Source organism: Tigriopus californicus, chromosome 5 (genome assembly GCF_007210705.1).
Source record: "Tigriopus californicus strain San Diego chromosome 5, Tcal_SD_v2.1, whole genome shotgun sequence".
NCBI lineage: Eukaryota > Metazoa > Arthropoda > Copepoda > Harpacticoida > Harpacticidae > Tigriopus > Tigriopus californicus.
Genome location: NC_081444.1, coordinates 906,302 through 920,486, shown reverse-complemented (window position 1 = coordinate 920,486; position 14,185 = coordinate 906,302). Strand labels below are relative to the sequence as shown.

At 41.3% G+C, this 14,185-nt stretch overlaps 1 protein-coding gene across 1 annotated transcript; it reads left to right on the top strand.

Moving 5' to 3' along the window:
- Nucleotides 1-1,695: 1,695 nt before the first annotated feature.
- Nucleotides 1,696-11,297, top strand: LOC131880525 (uncharacterized). Its single transcript, XM_059227182.1, has 19 exons — nt 1,696-1,753; nt 2,649-2,776; nt 2,842-3,072; nt 3,140-3,668; nt 3,735-3,837; nt 4,636-4,961; nt 5,024-5,141; nt 5,203-5,393; nt 5,464-5,616; nt 5,690-5,837; nt 6,068-6,237; nt 6,340-6,600; nt 6,672-6,756; nt 6,870-6,994; nt 7,075-7,176; nt 7,337-7,553; nt 9,401-9,642; nt 10,058-10,213; nt 10,292-11,297. Exons 4-19 carry the CDS (start codon nt 3,365-3,367, stop codon nt 10,519-10,521), a joined length of 2,931 nt encoding a protein of 976 aa, XP_059083165.1. The 5' UTR covers nt 1,696-1,753; nt 2,649-2,776; nt 2,842-3,072; nt 3,140-3,364; the 3' UTR covers nt 10,522-11,297.
- Nucleotides 11,298-14,185: the final 2,888 nt, after the last annotated feature.

Here is a 14,185-nt window from a genome sequence, read left to right as displayed (position 1 = left end):
CGAGCCTCATGACTCGAAACAGAACCTATGCAATTACAATCGGGTTATTGACGTGGCCACAGCCTTCTTTGCCATAATGTTGGATTTGGATTTGAAAGAGGTTCTCTCTTGGACATACAATCCTAACGAAAAATATTCATATCCTTTACACCACCGGTCTAAAACGATGGTGAGAGAGGTCACCAATCCAGACCTTCTTCCAGCTTATTGGCGCTTGGTCTCGTTTTACACGGAGGAAAATGAGCATCAAATCAGAAATATCCCAAAATCCGTTTGCGACATCTTTGCTCGAGTAGTTCTTTCGTATTGTGAAAGTAAACAAGATGAAGTTTGCGGAGGACAGGTCCATATTTGTGTCACCCTTCACGACCAATTTGCCGAGCTCTGCTACGCCGTGAGTAACAAGATTTTCGAGTCAGCTCCGAATCCAAATGGGGCTTGCGAAACAAAATGGGACCAAGATTTTAGTAATCAATTGTACACCTACAACGTCTACCGAAGGTAAATGAAAAAAGTGTCTCGTGTCTTTTAACTTTGAAAGCGGCTTAATTGCATTCTTGACCGACCTTTTAGGTGGCTGGCCAGTTGTCCGGGATTTGATAACATTTTGCAATTTGACTATTTAATCGAATCCTCCCTAGACAAACCGAATCACGGATTTCTTAAGGCGGATTGGGATGACCGGACTAAAGTGTCCCACGTGGGCAAGTCGTATTCATACAAGTGCCGTGAAAATGAGTATATTGGTTACACACGGATTGATGGAGGTCTCATTGATCGTTTGATCAAATGCCTCCCCAACAAACGTAACAATACCCACACTCAAATCAAATGCACCCGTAAGTTTCAAGCCATTTCGGGCCAAAGACCCTTGAACTGACACTGCAACTTTGGCATCACTACGTATGGGTGTCTGTGGCCAAACTGGAAAACTAATATTTTCGTTCATCTTAACCTTCAGCGGCCAAATGTGAGGATGATCCCTCACCGACTCCCTTCCACGCCAAGCACAATTGGAATACAACTGTAACTGGAGAGGGTAGGTACGTGAGCACCACCTTTCAATACGTTTGCGAGGACAACTTTCGGTTCCCAGAGAAGGGGCTGATGAACTTGACGAATCTTTGCAAATATGATAAAGCCTCAAAAAAGGCGTTTTGGGAGTATTTTCATGGTCATCCGGTTCCACCTTGTATTCGTAAGTGGATTTGATCCGTTTATTTCCTTGTATGTACATGGTGAAATCTATGGAGGAAGTTCTATAGCGTTTTGCAGTGAAACACCGCCTGATGGGCCCAAAAATGGAAACGTGTGGAGGTCCAATGAATATGACTACGAGAATACCACTTTGCAATACTCGTGCACTGAGGGCTATAAGTTCACCGATGAACTGGCTCTGAAAGTCAATGCCACAGTGAACGACACTGATGATCTTTTGATTACGCAACGCACCTGGAAATGTATTAAAAACAGTGCTGGATCAGGAGGAATCTGGGATGACAATGAGCAACCCATTCCGAATAAATGTTGGCGTAAGACATCACAGCGATGATCTTCTATGTAATGGCTTCTGGTTCATGCTCGCACATTGATCAATATCTACATAGAACAGCTTAGATTGGTTCTCTTGTTCAATGCCATTAATATTAAAAATTTCAGCTGTGAATTGCACTCTCAACGATCCACCTTCCTTGGTACCTGGAATGGAATGGGATTGGGATAACAACACTCGAACCTTTCTCATAGTTATCAAGTAGGTTAACATGTTCAAGTACCTTAGTTCCAATTTCCATACTTTGCCAAAATATCTACTACAGAGTCAAATAAGAACCAAGGCCTAATTCATGGCAAACAAATCAATTTGAATTCGTTAGCTCGTCGTATGTCTCCGGGATGAATGAAATTTTCTGCTTGTTCCCAGAAATCTATGTTTCCCGAGATACTGTTTGCCTTAAGACCTGTGTTTGTGCAAATTTTTGGAAGAGAGGTAGTTCAGCCATTTTTGTAGCCAAGTTTTACGGATTTTTTTTGGTAACCGATACAAAGAATGTCATTCAATGTAAAAATTGCCATGTCTGATTTATTAAAAGCAAACTATAACAAGAAACAACTGTCGAGAACAGTAATAAAACACTTTTATAATTTGTTCCAATGATTTAGCTTATCCTCAAGATTGTCATTTTATGAGAGTGCTACTTGACGCCAAACATTTAGCTAGGTCTTCAGAAACGAGATTACTTTAATTTTCATGTTTCGAAGATGAGGTGTCTCCTTTGAAAATGATTTTCAAAAGTTTGATAAGATTTAAAACAAAATCAAGGATACCGATATCACGCAAAAATCTTTAGGCCTACCTTCATTGCGTAAAAATGCTTAGCTTTTACGTTAAGATTCATAGAGTAATCATTCTTTGACTAGATGCGATTTTTTTTAAGTTTGAAAATGTCCAGGCCAAATCTGGCCAAAAGTAGTGTACCGGGAACAAAGATTTCGAAGGCAACCCCTGATTTCTTTCTTGGCAAATTCAAGTTGAACGCGCGACTACATAATTGGCAAAGGGCGAGACACAATTTTCTCGCATTTAGTGTTGCTTGCTAGAACCATCTGAAGTGGAAATTGGTGAGTGGCAACTCGTATCTTGATTTCAGCTACAAATGTTCTAACAGAGGAAAACGGATTTGGCTCAATGACACCAACCAGTTCAAAATAGATCTGAAGTCTCAATGTCAGTCCGATGAAGAATGGTCGACCTTCAACTTCAACTACTCCTGCGAATGTAGGCAAATATTGATATGATGATTCTTGAGACGTGTTTTCAGTCTTAGCATTTTCCCTGAACAGGGTTTTATTGCAACAGACCTAAAACGCCACCACCTGGCTCTAACTTAAAACTAAAATGGGACCCTCACAATTGGCCAGCACACTATGAAATGGTCCAATACGAATGTGACGCTGGGGGACAAAACAAATTTGAGTCGGATTTTTCCAAGGGTCAAATGAACGTCACATGCTTGCCAAATAACAAATACGATGCTCCAAAAGCAACTTCTGATTGGCCAGTTTGCAAAAACAGTATGTATCGTCCATCTAGAGGTTTGCTTGTTCAGGTCTCATGTTTAAAACGGGAGTTGTTTTCCAGTTACTTATTGCACAGATAAGGCAAATCCATTGGTCCCAAATGGAATGGAAATCACCAATTGGAACAACAGTCAACGGATACCGTTCAAAACTGAATTGACTTTCCAATGTGATGATTGGAGGGCTCACTTGGGGCACAAGAATCGATCCGATTTTTGGGATTTGCAGCCAACCTTGACATCGACGTGCCAATGGGATAAAACTTATTCCCTTGACATTAACCAATATGAATGTGTGGGTAAGCTTCACCGTCGCGTGGTTTGTATTCAATATTTTTATGTTAACTAACGTACTCGTACGTATATTGTCAGTTTTCCGATGCCTCCCACTTCCTGACTTATTGTCAAATGGTTTGGAGCACTCCATGGGAGGATCAGATGTGAAATTGAACACCACTGTTCTGTTCAATTGTCGGTCAAGTCCGGTTCAAACTTACTTTGAGTCTAACCGTTCCATAACATCTTTAACGTTGTATTGCAACTCTGACGGGGTCTACAAAAAAGCTTTTCCTTGGCCCAAATGCGTTGCAAGTGAGAAGAAAGTGAAGAAAACGTATTTCTTTCAACGACTTGCTCAACATTATTCACTTATTTTAGCTGTTCATTGTGGGATGCCAACTCCCAAGAAACATTCCCAAGGAACTTTGGAGTTCTTGGATGGGGCTAATTTTGGAGTGGATACCTTTGGAACACGTGTCAGGTATGGATTGTTGGGCGTTAAGCCTATAGATGCTCTAGACATAGATACGCGTGGTTGCGTTTAAAGTCATCAAATTCGGCCAATCTGATTGACTGCCAATTGGCAACGAACATAGGAGTCAGTGGCTTCTAAAAAGAGGTCGCACGTTTGCATCGCATAATAGGTTAAAGCTTTGAATGATTTATGACAGATTTGATCGATCATGGATTTAACCAACTCTTTCCACAGGGTTAAGAGTGTCCTTTGTCATGAGAATTGTATTAATGTGGCATTTCTCAATGAAATGTAGTTGACACACTGATCTTTCGCAGGCTGCCATTCTCAAGTTAGATAAAAGCACTTCAAAAAAAGAAAGTACAACCATACTCAACAAATATATTGTTAAGTATACAGGGACTTGTTTCTTGATAGACTCAGGAAGATCATATGTGATAATGTTAATCTGAATAATCTAATGAAATATTATAGCAATCTAATCTTATGAAAAAAAAATGGGTTCAGAAAAGATTTAGAACGTAACAAAATACGAGTAGTAACAATCTGAAATGCCATATGCATGAATCAGCTTCTCTTCAAGTAAAATTCAATAGTGCCCTTAAAGAAAATATTCAATGATCCTTGTCACGATAGTACTCATTCTTATACAGCGAATCAGTTCAAAATATGTATGGAAACTTGTTAGTTCTACGAATTGTTTACATTTTTGAAGTGGGGCCACTTGTCACACCTTGCGCGTCTCTGAATCTAGGGTCTCTAGTTAAGACCGGCAAAACCCAACCATTCTTTGTGGTGTTTCAGATACACTTGTGGTTTGGGTAATGCCTTCAATGATAGTGGGACAATTATCACTCATTTGGACTCTGAGTGCCAATGGAATAAAAGATGGACGTTGAATACCTTACCTGCTTGTGTTCCAACTCATTGTGTCCATCCACCACTTTTAAGTTCGGTCTACAACTTGGAGGAACGATCCCCAGGAACCTTAACCCCCATTGGTGAGGACAAGATATACGACTGCAAGTCGGGTGGACGATGGGAGAGCGACTACTTCAAACAAACCTTCAGCGTTCCATGTCGTTCGGATGGAACTTTCAAGGACCCAATGTGGGAAAAATGCTCTACCAGTGAGTAGGTTTTGGCCTCCACAGTATTTGAATGTAGAATGAAATAACTTCACTATTAATAGCTGTGGAGTGCCCAAAGACAGCTCTTCCCAGTGTTCCAACAGAGGGAAAAATGGTCCAAAATGGGATAAGGCATCAATCGGTAGAAACTTTGGAAACGCTGTTTTCGGATCATGTTGTGTAAGTCATTAGTTAAACTTGTGACGAAGATACCAACAACTGCAGAAATTGAATAAATCAGGTTTGAATGCGGGGAGGCCAGAAGATTTCAGAATACCCAAGGAGATTTGTACGAACAAGCGAATTTTCAATGTGAATGGAACAAGACTTGGAGCCCTTTGCCAGTCCTCGATCCATGCGTGTGGATCGCTTGCAAAGGAGTCCCACAACCACCCAAATATGCCAAATTGAACCTTTACAACGAGTCAAAAAGTACTCCTATGGCATAATACCTTGAGTTACATACGTACAACGTTTCACGTCATTGGCTTTATTATTTCAGCCATTTATGAGTTTGGCGAGAACGTCAGTTACGCTTGCGCTGAGTTTCAGTGGTTCGAATCGGATCGTACAAAGGATTACTTTCACGTTCCATGTTTGTACAATGGATCCTTTGAAGCACCCCACGTGTCTGATTGGCCTAAGTGTGTTTCAAGTAAAGATACTTATGCTAATTGTTATTCTTGTCTCGACCGACGATCGGGAATGAATTGCTCCCCTAATTTCAGCCGTTTATTGCAACAATCCTCCAGAAATCGTTTCCCAGGGCTTCTTGTTTCACTTAATGGACCCTGAAATGTTCGCCGACGCAGAACCAACTGATGTCACCCGAGGGACTCAAAGATTGAGACACCACAACTTTGGTTCCATTTTAAGGTAGTTTGGGTCCTTGAGTTCGTTCTCAATCTTTACTCGAAACTCGAAACATGGACTTAACCACAAGATCATTTAACAATCGATACACAGGAGGACTTTCAAGCTTTCGTGTTGTTGTTGCGGCATTAAAGTTACATGCACACCAGATTAGCCAGAGACATTTGTGTACAATCGATGAAGACAATTAGATTATACAGAGTCTAACTGAAACTCTTTTGATCATGATCCAGGTACTCGTGTCCAATGGGCAAGTCATTCTTGAGATCTGAAGTTGAAACCTTGGAACTTCATGGTCGACCGAATTCTACTTTGGAGAAGAATACATATAATTGGAAGAACTTTACTTGTGGATGGGACAAACAATGGCACCCTAACAACCATACTTTCGACGATTGCGTTTGTAGGCTTCCTCATTGTATTGATTAGTGATTCAGGCTTTAGATCCGCAATTAGTTATGAATTGCTCGGTCTACCTAGAAATAGAATAGTATTTATGCTTCAGGGACCTCGTGTATGAACCCTCCAGAGCCACCTTTGTCTTTCAAACTTCATCCGGTCTGGAATGGAGATCCTGTATCATTCGGCGAAGACATTACTTATGAGTGCGAGTCTGACTTCATCGATGGAGTCCTGGATGATCAAGGAGATCCGTTGTTCTCTAAGCTGTTCTTCGAGAATGAGCGTTCTCAGAATGTGATCAATGTGACCTGTTTGGAGGGGGGCCTTTTTGATATCCCCAACATTTGGCCCAAATGCGTAAAAAGTAGACCTTCAGTGTCATGGATAGTGTCAAACCCAATCTCCCATTGAGGTACGACCTTAATCTCATTTCAGCGATATATTGTGGTGCACCCCCAGCGAAAAGGCCCGAAATGAGACTACACTGGTTGGGGGACGGGTCTTATCAATCAAAAATAGTGTACGTAAAATAGAGGTGATCCAATGAGGGTGGAATAATCATGGAATAATCACTAAGTGGGCAGACTTGTTCGTGAATAATGAACGAGAATGTGCTCTGCTCCCTTTCTCAAGGTTCGATTGTGGCCTGTTTTCCGATTTCATTACTGACGTCGAACCTCGGTCCACTTATTCAGAACAGAGCATGACATGTGCTTGGGACTCAAGTTGGTCGCCACGTCACCTGGACCCTTGCCAACGTATGTTTTGTAGTTGGGTTTTGTAATTATTTTGATTAGTGTATAACTTGGGGATTTTTTTTTCTATACTAATTTGTCAGCTCATTCGTGCCCGATTGTTCCTGTTCCACCCAAAGCGTCCCGCCTCAAGTACGCCCCTAATCATAAGGATGGTTCTCAGGTGGCTCAGATCATGGACTCGGGTATTATGTTCATTAAATCGTTTTTAGCATGACCTTTATCAATGTAGCTCCTGTCATATCGCACACACAAATCCTTCAATTGAGTGAATTGACGAAAAGATAATCCCATGGTCGATTGGGAAGAACAATTAACTGAAATGCGAGTCTATGGCCGTTACAGAATTCATGGCTTACGAGCCCAACCCAAAGGTTGTTCCGGTTCCAAACGAGTTTTGTCAGCATGAGTCCCAGATCTTTCTACTAATTGGAACCATCCCGTGGTACAATAGCTCGTTGGATGAGGTGCCCAGACTCGAATTTGAAACAGTCAATAATGGGTTGTCTTTGGTGATCGAGTTCATGATCCACAAGAACTACCTTTTCCGATGGGCTACCCGGTGAGCACCAAACCTGAAGATGGGTATATTCAGTTAGAAAAGAAAAAGAAATCTATGACAGATCAGTCGATATATCAAAACCATAAAAACGAATCCATTTTCTCAAGAACATTTTTGCTGTCAAATTTTGTTGAAAAAAAGTGCTTGAATTTGGAAGTTCTTATATTTTTTTATCGTTCATTTGACGTTATTGGGGGTTCATTCTCGTTAAGTGGATGTCTGGCGAAAAATGTACAGGTAGAACTTCTATTTTTTCTTGCGGACTTCCTTACCGCTGCTGGGATTGGAATCACAACACTTCAAGACGAGAAACTTATTCATTTTACCCAACTTTTATCTTTATATATTATTTGATCGTAACTGAATTGAACACACTGTTTTCATTATCTTTTCCATTTCGTTAACCCTTAAAACTCCCTACAACGGAATAGGTCTGGATCAAAAAGCAATTTACTATGCGAAGACCTTTGTCACGGACTTCTAGAGATATGGATTACAAACGGAAGCAAAAATATCCTATCTCCTAAACCGCTCATCTTATTCCAAATAGGCATTTCATACGACCACGAGGTCTTGTTGAATAGATGAACTCAGCCAAGTTTGGGCCTAAACCTATGCTTCCTATGCTTAGGGAACTCAGGAGACATGTTCAAAGTTATGTAGTAAACACTACATAAAATTTGAATTTTCAGCCTGCTCTTGGTCAGCTACATAAGCTTTTGACAACATAACTTTGAAACGATCGACTTTGCATGTTGTTACGTCCCTAAGAACACACCCCTAATCCAATATACAGGGAGGGTTGTATCTTCACGTCCGTTCTATTCAAGATCAAGATTAGGAGTCAGAGAGGCAGAGAGATGGTATAGAGAGAGAGCAATAGAGAAAGAGAGAGCAGGACAGCTGCATATGTGCATGTGCATGCAATACAAGCACACACCTCCAACAAAGTGGGCATCATCCACAATACAGGGTGGGCTTCATCAACCAGTGGGCATCATCCACCGGTAGGCATCATGCACAATTCACGGTGGGCATCATGCACAATTCAGTGTGGGCATCATCCACCATACAGGGTGGACATCATCCACCATACAGGGTGGACATCATCCACAATACAAATGGGCATCATGGTATAAAATTGGCCTACCGTTAATTGAGAAGATCTACGTTTCTTATTACTTTAATTCGAAAAGAGTGGCTATGACCAAGAGCAGGCCGATTTGCCGGGCAGCTCGTTCGCAGTCCATATTTCTAGAAGTCCGTGCCTTTGTATAGCCTAAATCCTGATGGCGTTGTTGTTAGTGAGAGTTGAAAAACATCAAAGGACTCAAAGGCCAAACTCATAATAACTTGATATGGCGCTTATTTCAACGTCGAACTTTTGCAATGCGAGAAGGTTTTAAGTTAGACAATTAATTCGAGATTGCAAGTTCAAGGCTCCACTCAATTTTGAATTGAAAACCACTCTAAACTGTGGGGGTGTGTTTTGATTCAATAGTTTCTTTTAAAGGGACCAAACTTCAAGACGAAGTTACTTTTCGCACATCAAATGGACAACTTGCAATGAACAAATGAGGGAGTCCACCAAATACTACAATCTAGTAGCAGCAACTAAACTCATCAAAAAATCATCTAAGCTTCATTATAAATGCAATTACAAGGCCTGCTTTGGGACCTATGTATATCTTGCACTCACTCCTTCGCGTCACACTGATAACTAGTAGCCTCTACGACAATATAGTATTACGAAATGGCACAACGTAAAGGCGAAAAAAATACCTGTACTCATAGATGCACTATAAATGATCAATCTTGTGTTCCCACATGTCAAATCTTCCTCTCAGGTTCAAAGGAGATCCCGATATCTTCATGGGTCCCACGGGCAAACCTGGAGATGGATCTGTCGTTCAATTTGATGAAGCCTTTGAATTGAGGATCTTCTGCGACATGGATGGCTTCAATATTCGCTTTAACCAAAACCAACCCATTTCTACCTTTGTGTATGAGGTGCCAAGAAGTCATCGCATGACCAAGGCTGAAGTGATCGGGAACATGAATATCTTCTTCATGGGCTTTGGATCTTCTGGTGAGCGCGTGACAATACTTCATTTCCTACGGAGACGCAAATAAGGCTCAGATTGTCTGTCAGACATTAACTAAAGAGTTGGGGTTCAAGCCGTGAAGCTAATATTACTTGTGTATAAGCCATTTTTTCACTAGGAGAATGAGGCTTGCGAGGGCAGTGGTTGACTCAGCACAGATTTGAGGGTGTCATGATTAACTCTTCAAAACAGTTCGGCCTAATATTGTCATGTTCTCACGGGACACTCAATGACGTCGAACACTTTAGTCGTAACCAAGACAAAAGTTGTCAACAGTTTTAATGGCGGGTTGCGATCGTTGCTTGTGAGGCCCCTTTCGTCATTAGGGCCACAGATTATGAACGATCAGGCCCTTTGAATGATATTGCATGCATTATTGTTATTGATCTTGTATTACAGATTTGAGTCCGGTGGTACCCATTGGGTTCAAAGCTCGTTATGAATGCCCCCATGGTTTCGTCTTCCAAGAAGCCATTCACCATGAGCCACACATCCAGTTGCAGTGCAATCCAAACGGGACTTTTGGGCCCATCAAATGGATGACATGCGTTGATCGTGAGTGAACTCATTATGCCGTGAACAAAAGGCAAATTTGTTTATAGCGTTGTGCTGCTTTTATTCAACCATTCACAGCTATTAATATCTTCACGGAGTACAACTCTAAGATTAAACCCTCAAACCAAACACCGTCGGATCCGCATTGTGCCATGAATTGTAGCCAAGCCGGCTGGACAGGTAATGTTTTGGTAGCAGGTAGCAGGACAGCATTGTTCCTTTTGATTGTTAGAAGTAAAAATTGGATCCCCTCCGTCCCTCAACGGCGATTAATCTATAAGTTTCTAGCAATGAAGCGCAAAAGATGAACATAAAAGTTGACATTCATGTTCATCAAATTGCATGAAAAGGTCCGAAATGTGCGGCTGAAAATAATGGCAAAGGTCAAAAATGCAAACATATATGCAAGAATGAAGAAAACTACGAATATCCTGACAAAGTTGCATGGGGTACCCCTCACCCATGGTAGACATACATATTTTGGTTTTCGTAATAAAGATATAAGAAATAAAAATGCAAAACATGTCGATGTGGGAGAACAATCCTTTTGCATCCTTTGCACTATGGCCTTCATTCAATTGTATATAACTTCTTCAACAACCTTCATGCCTTTGGTGCATTTGAGCCGGTTTTGTTTGTTTTCAGGTTCCCATCTTTGTATTTTAATTCTTGCATATCCACAGTTCTAGATACCTATGTTCAATTGTCGAAACTTTCAGAGCGCAAAGTGCTCTTTGACGGGGGGTTGACAGCCAAAGTAGTCCTCATTTGGTTGAATAATGACAACCAAATATTTGAAGGTTGTTCTTATGTGTGTTTATCATAATCATGGAAACCAGCATGTCACTTGTTGTTTGAACTTATTTTTTTGGTTTCATGAATAAATTTCATTCTCACAAGAACTCGTTTGGGCTTCGTTTATGTTATCTGGTATAGCTTGAAAACCTACACTTACACCAAAGCGTACGAGGTACAGCCAAATGAATATGACAATTTATGAGATATGATGTGGAGGAAAGAGGCTTTTAAAAGAAAGCCCTTATCACGGATTCTTGTGCTTATTTCTCAGCTGATAGTATCTACAATGCATAAATCATTGCGGTGATTTTTACAACATTACACCTTTTATGCATTGGGTCTTTTCAATGGTATAGCCGATACACATTGCCAAATACGGGGATGTGCCATGTAGTTGATTTGATAATATTCTCCGTTCGGAACATGCTAATCGATGTGGTGACATTGAAGTATTTGGAAAAGAATAAACTGTTCCATCGTCTTGACCCAATTTGAGTGGATTTATTTTTACTTGGAGATCTCGGCTTTGGGAACGCAGCTTCAGACAAACTCCACACTGAGACATTTCACTCATTGACAATTGCAAGGTTTAATTTCTGAAAACAACAGTTATACATAGAGGGGATGGCATGATCATTATAGAAGTAAGAAGGCCAGATAAACCCGATTATGCCCGAGTTATGGGCTAATGTCTTAAGGTATATTATTTTTTACCTCCTTGATAACATCATCATAAGGCCAGATCCGGATTTGAAAGTAAATCGTTTGACATTACACGTATAAGCATGGTGAAAACAAAATAAAATGAATGCATTCGCAGGTGCAAACAATCATTGTAGCATTTTAAATGAATCAAAATTGACTGTCTCAGTTGCCAGATGAAGTTCCTGCTCAATAAAGAACTGAGTGTTGAACTCAATTGGGAAAGTTTAACTCTGTAATTATGAGAGCAAGGTATAAAGAATTGCTTCTTGTTTCTAGTTTTCAATTCTAACCAAAACAATTAGGAATCTAGACACATGAGAAATTTGCCCTCACTTTGATTAGATCTAAGCCACTCACAGTGTGTGCGTATTCATGCTTAAATTTTGCTGACCAAGGGTACAACTTGTACAAGTTACTAAGTACAGACATCCGTAGCTTACAAATCGGAAGTTTCAAAAGATCAAATAATTTAAAGTCTTTATTGCGAGATTCTGCTTCTCATTGGATCACAATAGTTTTACAATTTGTTCAATGTTACATATATATGCTGTCCCATTTAGGGTTCAGGGTCCGCCGTTCGAGGCGATGATCTACTGCAGGGGGGGAGGGGAGACCTAGGATCGAACCTATGAACCCGAGCATAGCTCAGTCGCGCGTTAATCAACTGCGCTACAACCATCTCCCACAAGCCATTCGGAGTGTCCCGATCATGCGGCATCATAATCTGGTCATTTTGGCGGTTAGAAGGTATGGAGTTAGTTACTTCATGCTTATCAAACTCCAGATCATAGAAAAGAAAGTCAACGACGAAGATTGTCGTTGTCAGATGGGCATTTGACGTCTCTCTTATTCAATCAAAGATCAGGTTGGTCGTTGCTCAAAATTGATTTGCAGGGGTCCAAATCGTTGGGCAACTTTAATGGCTTGAAGTGGTACGACAAAGAAACCTTTAATTTTATGCCAATATGCCCAAAAGGACAAAGTACAAGACGAGTTAAAAAAGGAATCGTTGTAAATTCCCAAAAGTGAATTTCAAAGTATATCGTGTAATTTAGAAAAATATATAAATAGGAATAGTATATTACCACATACAAAATTGTACCTTTAAGTCCCCTGATTTGGAAAGTGCGAAAATTTCAGTTCATCACCATCATAAACAGCTTGTTAGTTTCCTAAACGGTCGTAAGACGATGCCTCAGTAAATGCATGTACCACCACCTTACGACTGACCTGGTTTCAAATATTGCCACCATTTCTTTTTTGCCAAAGTTTGGAACTATCAACCGAATGATTTAATGCTTTCAAATCTGATCAAAGACTCGAGCTAGATTCTTGGACACGGTCGTCTCCTCTCCTCCAGTCTCACCACGGTGGTCAAAAAACCTTATCAAGTATTGAAAGAAATGCGCATATCCATCTTAACACTCTTCTTCCTTGCAAAAATCATAAAAAGCAATTTTGACGTGATTGATTAATTGAATTCTGGCTCAAATTTGGTACTCATATAGATAGTAGTTAACAAGATTTGCTGGGATATTTCCGTTGAAACTCAAAAAGGCTTTTGAACCACTGTGGCAGTCGTCTCACTGGTGAAACGAGAGGGGGGGAAGCTGATCAACGAAGAATCCACCTTCGGTGAGGCAGAGGGTCGGGCGTCTGTCCAAGTCAATCACTAAAGTCAATCACTGTTACGTCGACATGGCAAAGTGGGAGGCGGGAGGCGGAGCGGAATGAACAACACAAATAAGAACGAAGGGATCTTCATATCTGGTTAGCTGCCTCAGAGATGGCAGGTTCCGAGAGGAGAGGTTGCATGGATCAAGAAATATAACATCCCCCCCACCCTAAAGATAGAAATGAAATAACGCAATAACGGAAATAAAATCATGGAAACCCTGGCGATATCCTCTGTAAGAGATTAGTGTGCGGACCTCCTCATAAAATTTGGCCATCTTCGCCATAGTTACTTGTCTGAAATCGGGTGATAGGTACCAGTGCATAAAATAACGGGAGATTATCATGTAGTGAAGCGCAACGTTTGACGCCGGTTGCGTCTGCTGCGACGGAGGGTGGGCTGTTCTTCCGGGACGTGTTGGATAGGTTATAGAGAGAACGATTCTCCACGGTGTCAGGTCGAATAAGACGGCGATTGCGGCGGAAGATATCGTTGTTTGTACGGACATTGTCCGACCTACCGGAGTCACAGTTTCTGTGATAACAGCCCCAGTATGCCAAGTACCCAAGATGGCGCCCTGAAGGAGAACCTGGTCCCCAACAATGAGGGGGGGGGGTAGAACATGGCCTCCAGCAGCGCGTGCAGCAACCATACTGGCCGCCAGGCGGGCTCTGCAGAATTCATATTTGCGGGCACATTGGAGCGGCCATCAGGTAGCCGCGTGCGTAAATGTCGGCCAAAAAAAACGAACGCTGGGCTGAAGCCATCAGCGCGCGGAGTGACACGCCAAGCCA

What these genes read in the sequence shown, in the direction of transcription:
- LOC131880525 (XM_059227182.1), top strand. Translation starts at nt 3,365, where the DNA reads ATGAATGTGTGGGTAAGCTTCACCGTCGCGTGGTTTGTATTCAATATT. An exon ending in ACCTTTGGAACACGTGTCAG is followed by an intron (nt 3,838 to 4,635) that starts GTATGGATTGTT and finishes GTGGTGTTTCAG; the next exon opens with ATACACTTGTGGTTTGGGTA. An exon ending in TCACCTGGACCCTTGCCAAC is followed by an intron (nt 6,995 to 7,074) that starts GTATGTTTTGTA and finishes CTAATTTGTCAG; the next exon opens with CTCATTCGTGCCCGATTGTT.